Source organism: Hippopotamus amphibius, chromosome 14, assembly GCF_030028045.1.
Source record: "Hippopotamus amphibius kiboko isolate mHipAmp2 chromosome 14, mHipAmp2.hap2, whole genome shotgun sequence".
NCBI lineage: Eukaryota > Metazoa > Chordata > Mammalia > Artiodactyla > Hippopotamidae > Hippopotamus > Hippopotamus amphibius.
The window spans coordinates 74,113,497-74,132,005 of NC_080199.1; the positions used below are offsets into that span (position 1 = coordinate 74,113,497).

An 18,509-nucleotide genomic window follows, 5' to 3' on the forward strand; every position below is an offset into this window, starting at 1 on the left:
CCATCCCTGGGCTTGTGGGTGCTGCAGCACGTGGGGCTCCCCGGAGCCCCGAGGGCCCTGGTCCCCGCAGGGCCGTGCGCGTGGGTGGACCCCGCTGAGCCCTGGCTGCTTCCAGGGGAGGAGGTGAAGAACCCCCAGAAGGCCATCCCCGTGGGCATCGTCGCCTCCCTCCTGATCTGCTTCATCGCCTACTTCGGGGTGTCGGCCGCCCTCACGCTCATGATGCCCTACTTCTGCCTGGACAAGAACAGCCCCCTGCCAGACGCCTTCAAGCACGTGGGCTGGGAGGGCGCCAAGTACGCGGTGGCCGTCGGCTCCCTCTGTGCCCTCTCCACCAGGTGAGGAGACGCAGACTCAGGGAGGCGGCGCAGACTCAGGGAGGCGGGTTTGCCGTGCATGTGCCTCTCTTCCCCTGGAAGAGAGCGGAACCCCAGCCCCAGTCGTGTGGCTCCTCCCCTCGCGCGGCTCCTCCCCTCGCGCTGCTGTCGGTCACCCCAAGGGCTGCTGGTGTTACTGACAGCTCATCTCGAAGAACGCGAGGCCCACGTTTTAACATCGTCTGCTCGGCAAGGGCCTGGTCCTCTGTCCCCGACGGTGGCCACTGGACCAGGCCACCTCTGTGAACACGGTCTTGTGGCCCTTAGTTCGGCTGCAAAGCAGAGGCTGCCTTAAAAAAGGGAGCAAGTGCCTTTTAATGAGAAACATTTTGCTCTGATGTTTCCTGCTAACCTGGACATACAGGAAACATTTGCTGAATACTGATTGATGACAGAGGAATCCTCATGAATGCAGCAATGCCTTTATTTTCTGTTTGATTCTGTTTTATTTTCTCTATTTTCTGAATCAAATACATTATTGATTGTTAATAATAAATCAGTAATGAATAAATACATTATTCCTGTATTTAATCACAGGAATAAATACAAAATTTCTCTTCCATCAAACTATGTCTGGATGCCATGCCAGTTTACGTTAGACGTTTCCCATTCTTTCACTTAATGCAGACTTTGCAGTAAGTGCTTCTCCGGGGGTGGTGTGGTGTGTCCCCGTCTTTCGGCGGCGGGCTTCACAGTTTGGAGGCGGACCCCCTCCTCGGTGGTAAACGCGCGGGGCGTTAGGGTCGGTGCCTTGATTCCCGTGAGCTACTCTGCTGATACACTTTGCTTTTCCTCCCATCTAGCCTTCTAGGCTCCATGTTTCCCATGCCCCGAGTTATCTATGCCATGGCTGAAGATGGGCTGCTGTTTAAATTTTTGGCCAGAATCAACAAAAGGACCAAAACACCAATAATCGCCACGTTAACCTCAGGTGCCATTGCCGGTAAGAACTGGCATTTCACCTGCCAGTATTTTAACAGTTGCGTATGATTCCCTGGGGAAATACCTTGAATTGTGCTGGTCTGGGAGAACTTGTAAACTGGTCAGCTTCTGGTTTTTATTCTTATATCTGGTTTATTGCAAGGTAATAACGAAGTGCCTTTTTGACAAACAGCAGAGGCCAGTTTTACAGAGAACGTGATAGAATTCTCGGAAAGTTTGAATTTTTTAATTATTGTCTCATTGGACAGAGCTTAGAATACACGCTGTTCCTTCAAAGCCCTGTGTCTCTCCCCTTTTCCGAATGCCCCTGAGCAGACCTCGGTGGGACGATTTCTTACATGGTACCAGCCAAGTGACTTTTTGTGGGTATTGGAAGTTCACCATCTGTGTGTCTTAGCGCGTGAGTTCTCTGGGAAGCAAGAATCCCTTATGATCGCTGCTTTATAAGATGTGCCACCTCTTCCCCAAGGGACACTGCAGGTGTGGCTGCTGTAGCCATTCGCCCCGAGTTTATAAACAGTGGCTGGCCCAGAGGAGGCTGATCTGACCCCGTGGCAGATTCCTCGCCCGGAGGGCAGTTCCAACAGAAGAGAGCCCCGGAGCTCTGTGCGTTCCCTGAACGCCTGGCAGCCCTGCAGAGAGCCTGCGCTCTACATTTCCTCCTTGCATGGTGTTCTGCAGCCGGGGAGGCGGGCACACAGCTGAGAGGCGGAGTGAGGCTGCACGCCCAGTGGCTGCACAGCTGGCTCTTGGTTCCGGGTCTGCTTTGAGGCCAAACTGGCTGGTTCCTTCCAGCCCGTGAGTAGAGCAGCGGGTCTTCTTGGTAAATGATACACGGTACCATGCACAGTTGTATCACAGGGACTTGTCAAGTAGCCTTGGGTGAGGCGTTTGACCATCTTAATGAGTGACCGGTTATTGTATACGGGCTAAGCATTTATGCCCTTAGCAAAGTGTGCTTAGGTTTGTGGATTAATAGTATATAATGAAGGAAAGCCGGTTTTTTCATTACTTCACACATTTGTTGTGTGAGTCTGCATTCTTGAGAGTGATTGCAGTGGGCAGGTTAAGGGCCACCATGTGTCAGAATATGACCAGTATGTTTAAGGGATTAAGGAAATTGAAAATAGTCATTGTTTCTTCAGTATTTACAGGTAATTTGATCGTATTGAAGACTGGCCTTAATTTCCTTTCTGTGCTGATTAAGAGAGATCAAAGTATAACCTTAAAATGCCTGTAAAGTCCTCTTGTTACCAAATCAAGGGTTTGCTTTTTCTTTTCACTTGTCAGGGGTGGTAAATAAGTGTTTAGTTTATTTAAATCGCCTCGCATGAAAGAAGTTCGGCTCGAGTTTCTCTTGGTGGGAACGTGGGCATTTGTGGCACACGTGGTGGGATCCTCTTCTAATTATCCAGAAGGGCCTCACTGCTCTTTAATTCTGTTTTTTAGCCTCAATTTGAGTTGTTTTAGTTGCAGCGGTCTGTGTGGGCTTGAGAAATATTTGTGGAAAAGTAACGCCTTTGTGTTTATGTTTCAACTTGTGTTGATTGCATGTGATTTGAAAATATCCCAGAGTAGATCCAGCCAAGTTATGTTTTAAATGGGAAACTTGACACACATACCCACATAAATAGACATGCATACTCTCATAAAAATCTACAGAGGATTTTCAAAGAAGCATGCATGCTTTGCTTTGCTTTAAGTGGGGTCATGGTGAGGGGACTGATACTGTTTGGGAATAACACTGCTTTCTGTGCCCACCTTCTGGGTTGGAAGCCCCTGTGAGTCTTCCTGGGGCACTGGACTTGCCCTCACCCATCTCCTCATCACTGTTGCTTACTGATGCAGGTCTCAGGTGATATGCTCTGGGAGGCCAAGTGCTGTTTGGTCTGCCCTATTCAATGGCATATACCAGCACCCGGTCACCTGCATGCTCACAAGTGCCATTGGGTGATGGATGAGGGTTGATGGATGTGTGAATGATGTATGGATGGATGGATGGATGGATGGATGGGTGGGTGGTGTATGGGGGATGGATAGATGTACATGTCTGTGCGTCTGCCTGGTGTAGGGGAAGACACACTGGGCTCAGAGCCACAAGGACCTAGCTCAGAACCTGACTCTTCCACTTAATAGCTGTGTGACCTCAGGTAAGTCTCTCAACATGTCTGAACTTCACTTTCTCCATCTGTAGTGTAGGGATAGCTGGCAAAATTGCCATGAGGGTCAAAAAGGGTCATGTTGATAAGAGTACTCTCTATATAAACGTTAATTATTATTATTGTCTTTTGAGAGCTGTGTATGTGGTTTAATCCTGAACTTTTCTCCTCTTTAAGCGAAGTCACAGTGGTTTTCCATGGAAAGGGCCGGGGGTGGGGAGTAGAACAGCACCCCTTGTGTGCCCTGGATTGCGGGTGGGTGGTGGTTCTGGCTGGCGGTGTGTGGAGGGCCACGCACGGTCCTGATGTTCGTTTCCTCCCCAGCTGTGATGGCCTTCCTCTTCGACCTGAAGGACTTGGTGGACCTCATGTCCATTGGCACCCTCCTGGCTTACTCTTTGGTGGCTGCCTGTGTGTTGGTCTTACGGTAGGTATGGCTTTCTGGGTTCCAGGACAGATGGCCCTGCCAGCCTTCCTCTTAACAGTTCACGTTCATGGTTTATACCGTGGAAACTTCAGGCTTTGGACAGCTCCCTTGGGACCTGCCTGGGAGAAGGTGGGACCTGGCGGCTGAAAGCCTAGTTACAGAGACTGTCCTTGAGAAGAGCCCGGGGTGGCTCCGTCCCTCACTCGCATGTGCCCTGATGTTTCTGGCTAGTTGTTGGGAGGATAGAGACAGGTTATCAACCTGACTGTTGGGCCTGGATCCTTGGGTCAGAATTCTTGAAGGCTTAGGGTAACAATTTCAATTTAGTCCAGGTTCTGGGGACAGAGGGGACTGGGGACAGGCCCTGGTGGGAACTGGTAGAATCCAGGACCTGTGAAACGTGGGTCAGTGTGATGCTTCCGTGGCAGTGTTACACCGCCCCCAGGGGAGTGAGTGCCATTACAGGGCCTGGAGTAGCTAACAGTGTTTAGGAAGACTGTTCAGGTTCTGGCTTTGAGCCTTGTCTGGACCGGGCCAGCCCCGTGGAGGGCCGTAATAAAGCAGTTTTGGGACGAGGCTTGGCATCCGGGGGTCCTCAGCTGCCATGGTGCCCCCCTCTTCAGGCACACCCCTGCTCCAGTTGCCCTTTGTTCTGGGAGATAGGGCTCTGCCTCCTCACTCCTGGGAACGGCCCTAGGTTGTGCACATCACGACAGCAGGTACTCGGGAGATGCTCAGCGCGGTTACCTGGGGAGAGCCTCCCACTTCTTTCTCAGGGATTTGTGCTTGCCAGGCCATCGAGTCCATCCCTAATGTGCTCCGCAGCTAAATTACCTGGGTTAAGTCTCAGTAGTGGCTCTGGAGAGTTAGCTAGAACTAGTTTGCTAGTTTCCGATCACTTACTCCTTCCCAAGAGCTCAGGGCTAGGATCTTCTCTGAGTGCCCCCCACTTTCTTCATTGACCAAATGGTGTACATGAGTCAGTGAAAAAAAAAAAGGATAAATATCTTTATACTCACTCTTAGCTTTATGCAGAGTAATTCACAGAGCACTCTGTTTTTCAGAGCTGGTGGGAAAGATTTGAGCTCTATTCATTTTGGCAGGAAAGATAAGGAGCCCCATTTGAAACAGATGCTTCACTTGCAGGTGGCTTGTGTCTTGGAAATGATGCCACAGGCTTGGTCCTTCACCCAGCTCTATAGAGTTATTTATTCCAAGGCACTTGGAGTTTTAAAATAAATTGATCCAGTTAAGTCTCACACACAGAATTTCTCAAATCCATCAGCCGGCAGACACGTTTCTCTGGCTCTACACCAAACAAGGTCCTAATGTGATTGCTTTCTATTTCTGTCTGTACTGTTAGCCCTGCAGCCATAGTTTTTTTGGAAGTGGCCTAGTATCTTGAACATCCAAGGGCCAGTGTTGCTTTTCAGAACAAGAGCAACTCTCAGGACCATCCTCTGGGCTGGTTCATGCTGGGGGTCAAGTTGCCTCGTAACAGAGACACCAAGAGGGGTGTTGCCCAGAGGTAGAAGCAGAAGGCGAGGCCTGGGTCTCCTCTTGTTTCCATTTGCTGGAAAATGCATCATTCTGACCATCCTCTTCCCGTTTTACGCCCTGTGTCCTGGGCAGCTTGAGTTAGTGTGTGTCCTTTTGCTTAATTAAAGCATATTATGATGGGGAAGCAATACACTGCTTTACAGGTATCAGCCGGAGCAGCCTAACATGGTATACCAGATGGCCAGGACTAGCGACGAGCTCGACCCAGTCGACCAGAATGAGCTGGTGAGCACCAGCGATTCCCAGATGGGCTTTTTACCGGAAGCAGAAAGGTTTTCTTTGAAGACCATGCTGTCACCCAAAAATACGGAGCCTTCCAAATTCTCTGGGCTAATTGTGAACGTCTCAACCAGCCTTATAGGTGAGAGCGCTATGCGGTGTGTGCGGTGTTTGGGGTCCGCTTGTCCTTGGAGGTGGGCAAGTGCCGGACGCGCCCTGGGCCGTGATGTCAGTTATTCCGTCCTGACTGGGGTGGGTGCCTGCAGCAGGGGAGCCTCCTCTCTGTGAGTTTTGGGGAGAAATGAGGATGTCCATCTGTGGGAACTTGGGAAATGACTGAAGCGCGTCTTTCTCTCTCCCTCTTAGCACTTCTGGTCATCACCTTCTGCTTGGCGGCTGTGCTCGGCAAGGAGGCCCTGGTAAATGGGGAGTTGTGGGCAGTCTTTGTCCTCATGGGCTCTGCCTTCCTCTGCTCTGTGGTCACGGCCATCATCTGGCGGCAGCCTGAGAGCAAGACCAAGCTCTCATTCAAGGTGAGCAGCTCAGCCTGACGGCTGGAGGGACCCCCCCTGGGAGGCCGTGCCTCTGGCTCTCCTGTCGGGAGGCCGCCCTGCCCATGTGGGCTCTGCCGGGGCTTGGTGTGCGGAGGGTGGTGCTCGCTGGCCGGACTCAGGGGGACGTGAGCCTGGGGCCCCCGGGCACAGACCCTGCCTGCTGAGAGAGGCCAGACCCCGGAAGAAGGCCCCTTCCCGGCCCCTGGCTCTCAGGTGGGGTAGTGCCCTGTGTCCTCTGGGCTTATCGTAAAGAAACGTCTGCCCTGGTGGATCCCATGTCATCACCAAGCCTTGGAGGTGACCAGGGCTTCTGCATGTTTAGATTCTACAAATAATAAGATAGTTCAGCCTTCGAGATGAAGCAGAAGCCCCTCTTCCAGCCCCTTCTGGAGACGAGTAAGAGCGGAAGTTAGGATGCAGCTCTCTTTGCTAGCTTAGAACAAACTCCCATCTGCTAGGATTTGCCTGTGGGGGTGTGTTTGGGGGGGCTGGGGGTCTGGGGAGTGACTTGGGGGGACAGGGGGTGTGAGAGGTGCCGTGGTGGGGACGGGCATTCAGCCCCTCCCCGCGTGGACCTGGCTGTCCAGACCAGCCTCGGTGCACCCTCTCCTTGGTAGTTTTGCTAAACGATCAAGCGGACGCCATCTGTCTGGCGCTGTCCACCCGCCCGCCCTGACGCTCTGCCTCCTGCCTCTGCAGGTGCCCTTCTTGCCGGTCCTTCCCGTCCTGAGCATCTTCGTGAACGTCTATCTCATGATGCAGCTGGACCGAGGCACATGGGTCCGGTTTGCAGTGTGGATGCTGATAGGTACGTGAGTCGTGGGTTTCGCGGTGACCAGCACGTGACGTCCCAGTGTCTCTGGCCCCCCACTCCCCCAGCTGGTGCTGAGCCGCTCACGCGTCCTCCCTGCTACTGGCTGGATGGCGCGCGTCCTCCAGCCGCCCCCGTTTCAGATCTCAAAACACAGTGAAAATACGTGTGGTCAGCTGTTTTCTGGTAGGCCGTGGGTCCTCCCCTCCCTTTTAGATAATTGTAAAGCCTTTGTCTGAGCTGGTCATCTCATTGGGCAAGAGCCTGACGTTCTAAGACTGAGCCTGTGAGTCTGCTGTTGACAGAACACCACCCTGGTCCCCCCGCACAGCAGCGTCTGGACTGTGCCGCCGTGGGCTGCGGGGCCTGGCCGGGCCTGTGGGAGACCCGGGGCCGGCCTTGGGGTGCTGGCCCCGTTTGACACCAGCCATGGCCCCTCTGTGGGCCTCTGACAGCAGGGGCTGCAGAGGTGGACCCGGCTTCCTTCTGCAGTGTCAGGGGCCGGGTGCCAGTGCTTGGGAGACTGGCTTTGACCGGTGCGTGCCACCGACGAGAGCAGTGACCTCCCGGCCCCAGTGACGGTGGGGGTGGGGGTGGGGTGGGTGGCCCCTGCGTCCCTGCAGCCGTGGAGGAGCCCCTTCTGAGCGACCCCCACAAGCTCCTGGGCTCCAGGGCTTTTGATGGCTGGGTGCTTCCTTCAGGGCCTGCTCTCCTATGTCACTGGCACAAAGGTGGCCCCCCGGGGGGGGGGGGGTTAGTTAGGGGAACAGAGCTCTGGGCCCCACCATAGACCTCTGAGGCCCCTGACCGTCACTGAAATGACTGAATGCGGGGGTGTCATGCATTCCCAGGTGACCTGGATGTCTAAGTCACTCATGTCATGTAGGGAGCACGAGGGCTGTACAGACAGTGCGAAGAGCCTGGGGAGCCCTGGCGCCCCTTGGAAATCCACGCTGGTGGGCACAGCGCCCCTTCCGGGGGGTCTGTGCTGGCCCCTCCAGTGCCGCGGGGCATCCCGTCCTCCCGGGGCCTCAGCCCCACTGCTCCCCGGCCTGAGGCAGCGCTTCCCCACGGGGTCTCAGCCTGGGGCGGCCGCCTGCAGACACTGCTGCTGGGCCTGCCTCCGGGACCACGCCCCTCACACACGCCCGTCTCTGCCCTCGGCCCGCAGGCTTCATCATCTACTTCGGCTACGGCCTCTGGCACAGCGAGGAGGCGTCCCTGGCGGCCGACCCAGCAGGGACTCCAGTGGACGGCCATTTGGACCATTGCAAGTGACACACAGCCCTGCCCCCGAGGCCCCGGCAGCACCTCGCTCTCCCCACCTGCGCACGGGACCCAGGACCCGCACCCGCCGAGCCCAGGGCAGCGGAGGGTGCAGCCCACGTGTCCTGCTCAGGCCGGCTTGCCGGGCCCCTCACCTGGCCACGCCTGGCGGGGGCCGTGGGGCCGGGGCTGGCCGCCTGCCTCCGAGCCTCCCTCTGAACAAAGACAACAGCCCCCTCCTCGCCGGCCCAGCACCCCTGCTGCTGCAGCCTCGGGCAGAATGGAGGTGTCCCCTGAGGCGTCCGGCCTCCCTCCCAGGGACTGGGCCGGACACTGCCGTCCCCGCCTCCCCGCCCAGCCCCAGAGAGCCGCCCGGATGCCCGCCGAGCACCACGAGGCAGCCTGACCCCAGCTGTGCCGCCCCAAGCCCGAGGACAGCGGCTTCGTCTACTTAGAAAGGAAACGTAGATGGTCTGCTCCTGCTTCTGCCCCCTGAGCTGCGTCCAGAGGGGTCGTTAGGACCGTGACCGCCCCCTCCCCGTCCAGGCAGGGGCTCCGGACCCCCTCGCGCACGGCACACGGCACACTCCGGCCGCAGGGCCAGGCGTCGCGTGGGGCCGGCGCGGTGGCCGCTCCACGCGGCCCTCCTGCAGCCGCCAGCCCTCCGGGCCCCGCCGGTCCCTGCGGCTCTGGCCTCTCCCTGGGGGACGGCCAAGTCCTGAGTAACTGGAACGCGACGCTGTTGCTGTAGGACCCACCTCGAGTGAGCAGAGCTTCGCGCAGCGCTGCCTGCAGGTCCCGGCTCCTCGCCGAGCCCTCCGTCTGCTGCTCGCAGGTCGGTTTCTTGGGTCTCAAGGTCCCCGAGGCCGGTGTCCGCTCGTCCTGGGTGACGGCGCGGCCCTCCAGCTGCTTCTGGCCCCGGCAGGATGTCTGGCCCCTCTGGTGTCTCAGCATCACGTGGCGTCCTCCCATCCATCGCTGTGAATCAGTCACTCCACCAGATCCCGTTGGCGGTTACCTGTGATGTGGAACTCGGCCCAGGAACTGCCCCGAGTGGCTCAGGGCTCGGGGGCTGCACGCTGGGCGGTCCGGGGTCACACTGCTGCGCCGCCCGCCTGTGTGCGTGTGGTCCCGAGGCCGCGGGTTTGTGCGCGCGTTGGTGCCCCTGCCTCGGGGTCTGCGTGTCCCCGTGCACATGGCGCTCCCTCCCGAGGCCCCGAGGACACTCCTGGTGGCTGGGCTGAGTCTTCTTTCCGAGAGAGATGGATGGCCCGTGTTGGCAGGAGGTGAGGACAGGCGTGTTGGACGCCGCAGAAAATGGAAACGCGGCGTTGGAAGCTTAGCTGCCCGTATCGTCCCTCTCTGGCCTTTGTCACAAACCTGGTAGAAAGAAGCCTGATACACTGATGGCACTGGGCTCTCCTCCCTCTGCCCCAGAAAGTTCTTGGAGAAAAAATGCAAGAGTGAGCGGAGGGGCCAAATGGAGGGCTGGCCTCCGTGCCAGGCTCTGGCCACTCTGGTCACTTGTGGAAGCTTTATTCTCAGTGTCACTTGTGAAGCTTCCAGAGGGAGGATTATAAGAGCCCAAAGCTTGGATTTCCAAAGAGAGGTATTTAAATTTATGTAGCTTGGTGCTGTATAATATTTTGATAAATATTAACTTATTTTGTTGGGTTCTGGTTGTCTGCTGTCTTCTTGGGGCCTGTTAGCCATTTGGTTGCCTGGTCTGTCTGCTGTTTTTCCACAGATGCACAGAGCGTGAGGGAAAGAGGGTGTCCAGGGTAGGTGGCGGGAGAGAGGGGTTTTTTCACTTTTTCTTTCTGGCTGAAATTTCCGTGCGTGCCAGCCCCTGACAGACTGTGCAGCTGACATTTCAGTCTGCAACACGTCGTTCTCCAGCCGGGAAGGTGTGTGTCCGCATCTCACGGGGCGAGCACATCCCCACAGATGGTCCCCTTCCTCCCCCAGAGCCGCAAAGCGCCGCGCAGAAGCCCCGCACCCTCCCCGCCGGGAAAGGGCACCTGGGGTCATGTGGCGGGGTTCAGGGGCCTGTGCGTGTGTTGAGAGCAGTTTTCATGCGGTTGCCAGGGGTTTTCTCTTCTGTGTGTGGGGCCAGTGCTGCCAGGAATGGTGATTGGGGGACGCCTCCTAATGTCAGTGGACTTTCTGGTCACGCCCTTCCTTCCTGCCCCAAGCTGGACACACACAAAAACAAACGCACACACAGACATCACACACACACACACACACAGACACACACATGGACACAGACACACACATATACACACACATGGACACACAGGCAAAAAATAACCACCGGAAGTGCCCGACAGGTTCACATCTCAGCCCTCCCAGACTCAGTTTCGTGGCTCAGCCATGCTTTCCTGTAGACTCAGAAATTCCGCATTTCTAGAGACATCCCCCCCTCCCCCAGGGATACCGTGTCTACTTGTATCTGTGCACCAGCCCCAAGCACTCATGTTGGACAGACCCGCTTGTGGTGAGGAAGCGCCTCTTCTGGGCGCCCGTGGTCCTCTCCCTGCATGTCCACAGCCTTGTGAAAACCCACCCGGGGTCCCCAGGACCTGTGCTGAAGAGTGAGGGGTGCAGGGTCTCCAGAGAAGCAGCGGGGCCATGGGCGGGGGAGACGTGAGCCCTCCAGAGCGGGGGTGGGGACCTTGGGTGGGAGTACGAGCCTCCGCACAGCCCCTGCCCCGCCTACTCACACCCCTCCTGCCCAGCTTTGGGCAGGATTTGCTCTTACAAACGCAGAGCGGGCATCATAGAGCCACCTCTCCTGGCCGGTTTGGAGAAGCCGCTGGGTTTATACTGCCGGCAGGATCCCTCGCGTCTCCCCGACTTTGGGTTGGTTTTGTTCCCCAAGTCCCGTCTCCATCAGGTGATCGGCTGCCTGGTCCCGTGTCGTTTGGACACCACGGGCCTCCCCTTGCTGTGTGTTCACAGGTGACAGCAGCACTGTGGAGGCGTCTCCGCCCACCCCGAGCCCCTGGGCCCCTGACACTCCCTTCTGCACCTTGGACACATCTGTCCATGCCTGCGAGAGGCGCAGGCCCAGCAGGAGCCTTGCGCTGTGTTTGCTGTGCTTTGTGTGTGGGGTTGGGGGCGCGGATGGGAACCCGGGCTGTCCCGGGTCTCCTCCCCTCCATTCCCACCACCAGGCAGGCATGGGGACTTGGCAGGTTTTGCCGTGCAGCCTAGGATGGTGTCTAGCCTAACACTGGAGGCAGAACTACCAGCACCGTGTGTGCCGACATGTCTCATCAAGGCCCCACCCAGACCGTGGGTGAGCCCATGGGCATTTGGGGGGGCCTCACTGCTGAAGAAAAGTTGCCTGGCTCTGTGCTAGGGCCCGTCTTTCCTGACCTGAATGCCCCACTTTGACACGTCGAATAAGAGCTGCTTGTTCTGTTGGCACCCAAGAACCACCCCCAGGGAGACAGGAGGGAGGGGTCTTCGTGCCAGGCCTTGTGGCCCAGGGTTCTAGGATGGATGGAGAGGTGACTGCGGCATGTCCACGCTCTTAGGGTGTAGGCATGTGACACGTGTGAGTTAACTTCAGATGGAACTAAATATATGTTGTGCATAATTGTTATGTATAAATTAAAATATATCTGCCTTGGTAATGAGAGTATTGTATGTAAGGCTCCTTAGGGAGAGCAAGATGTACATTTTATCAGACTCTTGTGGGCTTTTTGGAGTAATGAAACGCTTTATTGGTCCAGTGGTGCAAGAAGCTACATACACTCCACATGTCGTATGGTATTTACGATGCCTAGTGGGTGCTGAAGGCAAAAGAAAAAGTCAGCTGACCTTCCTGTCCCTCACTACGACCCAGTCTTTCTGTGCCTGTTGCTTCACTGGGTGGCAGTGCTCTTTCAAGATGGACGTGGACCGGCCAAGGGTCTCAGGGCACAGTTCTCAGGAGCCCCCTGGTCCACCCTGTAAATGTGTTGAACTGCTGAAAATCCCCGTGAGATGAAAGACCTCAGCTCGGAGTCCATATGGGATTTCTCGGGGTCAGGGAGCAGGGCTGGGAAGATGCATTCAGACTCTGTTAAATTATTAACAAGGTATATGATTTTGTGTTTCTTGATGACAGACTTTTTAAGTTTGGGACTTATTTTCCCGTTGGAGAAGTTATAATATATATTTAAGATGAGTTTCCTGCTTACGTCGTGCCTTTCAGCGTCGCTAGGCCTGAGGAGCACGAAGGGTGATGGTCTTTAAGAGGCTGGTTTCTTACCCGACCTGAAGAGCTGTGGTTTCTTCAGTACGCTTTTCCTTCTACTGAAAGTGGAACCGTTATTAAGGGAATTGTGTTTTTTATTATGTAAATTGTATAATATTTTTTGCTTGTTTGATGTTCTATTTTTCTAATAGTCTTATAGTTTCTTATAATTGTGATACTAGATTTAGATTCTGACGCAAACTGCAAATCAGATTGGCCTCTGCTCATCCCCCCTGCTTTTATTTTAAGGACAAGAGTAGATGTCGTCCGTCGCCTTTAAAAAAATGTGAACCTCTGCTCTGTATCCCAGTTTTGCTGACAAATGACAAAACTGTACATTGATACCGTACTTCATGTTGTAAAGTCAAACTATCTTGTGGTCCATCCTCTCCTGCTTCCGCAAATCCTAATAAATTCTGTCTATGGCCTGGGCGTGCTCAGTGTGACCTCAGGAATTCCGGCAGCTCTGGGATGGGGAGGGGGTGCCCCCGGGGAGACTTCCAGATCCTGCCCTTTGCTGCTTGAGTATCAGCCTGCTTCCTCTCAACCGGATGTCGCGTTGCCTCCTTTACTTCAGCCGTTTGGTGGAAATGCTCATTCCAGCCTCGGCCAGGGAACCCCTGGACCCTCATTTAGGATCCTCTGAAGCCGGCTCCCCACCTCCCACTCTTTCCGGACTTGGCTGGGTTTGGGCCCGGGCCCAGAGGGGGGGGCCTGACTGTGGGGCCTGACGCTGCTGGCTTGCAGAAGGACGTGGGTGTCGGCGCAGCAGAGCCCTCTGCCTGGAACGCCTTAGCCTTGCGCTTCCCTCCACACGCCACCCGTCCCGGAGGATGCGGTGCGTGAGGACCGCGAGGGGATGGGGAGGGCTGGAGCTGTGCTAACCATCCTTGATCTCTCACCCCGCCCCCCCTTGAGAAAGGAAGCGTCTTCTTGCACAGGAGGCATTCAGTCAAGGGGGCCCTGATTCTCAGCCCTAAGGCTCGGCGTGATCACGCTGGGAGGGCTGCTGCCGGGAAGGTAAGGTGTAACCTTTCCGGGACCGAGAGCGGGGCGGGGGCTGCTGCTGGCCCCATGCGCTCAGCATCAGGAATGTGAGGCGCATCCGTAGGCCACGCGGTCAACCAACCCCCGGGCCAGGGCCGCGTGGACGCTTCCTCTCCGCGCCCAGGGGCCTGCTGTGCGTCCGGGGACAAGCGCAGGCCGGGCGCCCCTTCACGCCCTCCGCCGCCTCCTCCAGGGCGATCTGTGACAACTTGCAGGCGCCCGTTGAGCCAGCCCCTAACTTCCAGGCGGGCCGGCGTCCTCGAGCATCCCTCCCCGAGCATCCCCGAGCGCCTGGAGCTGGGGACCCACCAGGCTGGGCTGGTCCTTCCCGGGAGCCCGCCTGGGCGCGGCGCCACACTGCCATCTAGCGGCCGGCTCGGGCGCGCGCCTGAAGCCGCGCCGGCTCCCAGCAGTTTCCTAGGAAACCCTGATGGGGGTCCCCCCAACCCCCCCGGAAGGCCGGCGGGAGAAGCCACTGCAGTCTGGAGGCCTGGGGGTGGGCAGCCTCCTGGAGCACAGTTTGGTGATGACACACGTCTGGTGAGTCAGAAGCTGCCCCGGGACAGCCTGGCCTCCGCAGTGGGGACGAATCACCTGGACGCCTCCGGGACTGCTCAGCCACCAGACGGCCGGGGACACATACCGGGGGTACCCCCGTCCACCCCTATTCCAGGGGCCATCGTTTCGTTTTACTGTATAAGCCTGTCCATCAAGCCATAAATACGGCCAGAATACATGCGATGCGAGAAAGGCTTGGGGAATAAAGCAGGCAGTACGGTACCTCCGCTGATGAAGCCAGCCTCTGGCCTACTTCTCAGCACTCAGGACTGCGGGGGGACGCGGGCGGGGGAGGGGGTGGGGGTGGGGAGAGGCGCAGTAGGACTTTCCCACGGATGCTTTACATTTTTACTCCTGGAAACCACGCGGTGACTTGTTGAGCGCCTGCTAACACAGCCCCCGCTACACGGATTTGGGTGCAGTTAGAACCGACAGCAGCAGCTGAGCCTGGCTGGCTGGGTTGTCTGTGGGGAGGGGCCCCGGGGGTCCTGCAGGGGCGGGAGGGCCCAGCTCAGATGGCACAGCACTTTAGCCCATGTGGTGCTGGTGCTGGAAAACCATCCCAGACTTGGTGAGGGAGGCAAATTCGCCAGCGGGTGCCCCATACTGAGGATAAAAGAACAGAGCTTGGCCTTCAAGAAACCCTGGGTGTCCTGCTTTTGTTTATAAAGAAGTTTGAGAGAAGCAGACTGGTTAAAAAAAAAAAAAAGATAGTTAGCAAACAAGTGAATTAGCTGTAGCCTGTGGTGGGGGTGATTTTTTTAAGCATTTGACCCGAACTTCCCAGCCGGCAGGACCCTGCCTCTTGCCTATCAGGGATGCAGGGATGCGATGTGAGGATTCCCCCCACCCCACGGGCCAGTGCTGGGGGCCTGTTCACCGATGCAGCTATAGCGTGAGAACAGCCTTCAAGTCCAGCCGCGGTGGGACGCATCTGCCCCCCGCTTCACTGAACTTCACTCTGCTCACTCCTTCCAGCCTCGCAGGCAGGGAGAGCTGGCAGTGGCCTCCCTTGGCACAGAGCAGGGACCAGGTGGTTGACTTCGAAGGCCTCTCTGCCCCCGCAGGGCAGCCGTGGGGGACACAGTTCTCCGCAGTCGGGAGGCTCCTCCACCCTCGCTCCTCTGCGGGCTGTGGGCCAGGCGTCAGTGGAGGAGGACAGTGCAGGGTGGTTATGATAAAGGTGGTGGCACAAGAAGCCAAAAGAAACTAACAGGTTGGGACGGGTTGACACGTAGATCATTAATAGCGGCCGTGGCCAATCATCTGGACGCGTGGGTGCCCCCGGGGGCCCTGGGGTGGTGCGGGCGGGTCCAGAGCAACGCAGGGGGCTTTATCACCTGCCAAGGGGCTCCTGTTCAGCAGTGGTTCGGGAGGGCAGAGTGGCTGCAGTCTCCTCGAGGTCCTTCCAAACCCCCCGGTTTGTCCCTGCAGGACATTCCAGGGCAGGCGGCCAACTGGCTGCAGCCCAGCCTGAAGGCCCGGGTAGGGGGAGTGAGTGCTGGCAGGTTGAAAGGCTGTCCTGGCTCAGAGCTTCCCAGGGTCCTGTGAACCCCCTGGGCATGAGAAAGCACATGACAAGGAAGTGCTGTGACCACAGCCCCCACGCAGGGAGGGCCCATCCCCGGCCGCTCTGAGAGCAGAGCTTAGTGACCACCCAGAGGCAAGGGGACGGGCTTGAGGACAGACCGAGCTCACTCGGGTAGAAACATAGGTCGACGTCTGAGTTCCAAGTTGATGGTGAGAGGGTTGTCCTCAGTCTCATATCCTTTTTCCAACCGACTCCAGACCACGCCGGCCTCCCCAACGTGGGGGGGCAGAGCAGAGCCATGGAGCTCCCAAAGCCCGGGGGTGGGGCTGCTGAAGGTCCCAGGCTGGAAAGATGAGTGCAGGGACCCCAATCCTGGTGAGCTGGGGAGAACTGGGGGGAGGTCTCAAGACTCAGTGACGACCACCTGACCCTGGCGCACACACAAGAGGAGCCTGGCCTTCTGGCCCCCCTGCATCGGATCCCCACCTGACCTCCTGAAGCCTGAGAGGGCCAGGCCAACGGTCACATCAAGTGCATATCACAGAAGGTCCCTCAAGTTCATTTTAATATGCTTCACACACAAATATGCAACACAGAAACCACAGGGGCCAGAAAAGGAACGAGCGACCCCATTCAGAGCATCACCATGTGTGCCGGCCCCCTGGCCTCTCCCCCACCCCGACACCCAGCCAGAACCTGCTCAGGCGCGTGGTGGGCTGGGGGCGGGCAGGGCACCCGCAGTGTCCCACACGCCATGAAGAGGTTGGTGAGGTTAAGTGGGTCTGTGCGCAGCAGGTGGGGAGGGGGCAGCATCTCTGTGTGGAAACAGCTCCGGCCTGGGAGGTGGACGCCAGGGAGACAGAGGTCCAAGTCTCTCTTGGTGGGGGGGAGTGCAGAGGGGGCACCGTGGCTGCTGCCCCTCGCGTTTTGGGAGAGGAGCCACCGTCATGTGTGATGGGCGTCCATGACGAGGAAATGAAGCCAGAGCAACGTGGGAACGCGCTCAAGCTCCCAAGGTCAGGGCTGGCCAGAGCCAAGCTCTGGTCACCTAATGAGGGATGACGTTGTTCTAACACCACTACAACTTTGCAGCAGGCGAACACACTGGACCACATTCTAACGCAACACCGGAATCTGTATTGCTGTGTAAGTGCATTTAGCAGGTGCCGTCATGGAAGCAGTTCCTGATTTGGAGGCTGAGCTATCGTGTCTGCAGGTGGTGCCTGCTAAGAGACTAAATACTCGTGGGTTTCGTCAACGTGGCATGATCGACTCTAACGGGATGCCCAACTCCACGGCATGGCATCATGCAGAGCCATGAAAGTAAAAAATAAATGCTTCTTCAGTGGGTATCTCCCGTGTACGTCCCCAGGACAGGCAAAGACCTGGTGGTTTGCTAGAAATGAGATGCACGTGAGGCCAGGAAGCCCAACCTTGACTCACACAAGGAACACAGACCAGGTCTGTCTTTACGCCGGCCACGTATTCATGGAGTAGGCAGGGCTCTGGGCCAGCCGACCCCTTCTGTGGGCCGTTTCTTTCCTGCTCCATGGCTCTGGCCCGCCAAGCATCCCTACGTGAGTCCGCCTGCCTCAGGTGTGCTCAGAGCCAGTCCTGTGCTCAGGACCACTTCGAGGGGCCTTAGGGAGAAAAGTGCAGGGTCTTTGTCACAAACAGTAAACAAAGGCAGCATTATCGTTACCACATTGACTGCTGAAACTACTTCTTCCTTTTGTGTGTCATGCTTCTAACCGTCCACAGCACTACAGGAACACCTCTCACGTTCTAATTCTACCATTTCAGAGACAAGTGCCAGTCCAGAAGCCAGTGACCGCTGGCTAGCTGTTTCCTGGGGCTCCTCTGTTTGGAAGAAGCTCCCGGGCCAAAGATGGGGCCTCTGTCAGCTGTGGCATTGCTTGATCTCCAGGCAGAAAATACACCTGGGTTTCTGGGAGGTCACGTGATGACCTAGCACAGCTAGGAACTGATCCCCCAGGATAGAAGAACTGGTTTTCTGGAAGCCCCTGCTAGAACCCCTGAGCTTCTCAATGTACAGGAATGAGATTGGATTACAGAACCAAACTGAAGAGGGGCCAATGAAATGGGGCCAAGGGGTCATATTTTGGTGGGTTAACCTTTTTCTGTATCACATCAGAGTAAAGCAAATAGGATGCCAGAGTATGCTTCCCTACTCTACACTTAGAACACAGACCCTATCAGCAGTTTTTCTTCCTGTGGATGAAGCGTGAATGGTCTTGGCCAACTCCAAGGTCATCCTCACTCTCATCCTATAAGGGCCTGTGCTTCCATATTTTCCCGAGGATGCAATAGCTTAATGATGGATTAAGATGCCATTTAGGAAAAAAGCAAAACTTGGGTTTACAAGACCATAGGTGAGCCACTGTCATGAGTGACATCTGCAGAACTGCTCACCCCCTCAGGGTTTCCAGCTGCTGCCCCTTATCCGCTCACGACAGGAGTATTAATAATGAAAACTTGCGGAGGGAGTAATAGTGACCTCATGTCATGTGGACCAAGAAGCTAACTGTGCCAAAGGCAGTTACCGTTCACGAATGGCTGGTGTTTGTGTTAAACAGAGTACCACGTGGTGGCAGGTCGAAAGGCGCTTCTTCTCTGTATCTTTTTTTTTTTTTCTTTTTCTATTTTGGGTAGAAATATTCCTAGGAAGGTAGATAGAAATGCGTTTTCATTTCCCAATAATTCTTAGGCACGAGTTAGAAAACTGCTGACCTTCACCAAAATATGTCAGCACTTCATGTTATAAAAAATGCAATTCAGAATCGCTGCA

The 18,509-nt window shown here is 56.3% G+C and overlaps 1 protein-coding gene across 1 annotated transcript in view; it reads left to right on the forward strand.

The window, feature by feature from the left end:
• The window catches only part of SLC7A1 (solute carrier family 7 member 1), a 66,549-nt gene extending 58,191 nt beyond the window's left edge, over window positions 1-8,358 (forward strand). Inside the window, exons 7-13 of the mRNA XM_057707349.1 lie at window positions 116-338; window positions 1,181-1,320; window positions 3,803-3,905; window positions 5,609-5,826; window positions 6,051-6,217; window positions 6,938-7,046; window positions 8,221-8,358. Coding sequence (XP_057563332.1) covers window positions 116-338; window positions 1,181-1,320; window positions 3,803-3,905; window positions 5,609-5,826; window positions 6,051-6,217; window positions 6,938-7,046; window positions 8,221-8,327 — 1,067 coding nt within the window. The 3' untranslated portion in view covers window positions 8,328-8,358. The remainder of the gene's footprint in view (window positions 1-115; window positions 339-1,180; window positions 1,321-3,802; window positions 3,906-5,608; window positions 5,827-6,050; window positions 6,218-6,937; window positions 7,047-8,220) is intronic.
• The last annotated feature ends 10,151 nt before the right edge of the window (window positions 8,359-18,509 follow it).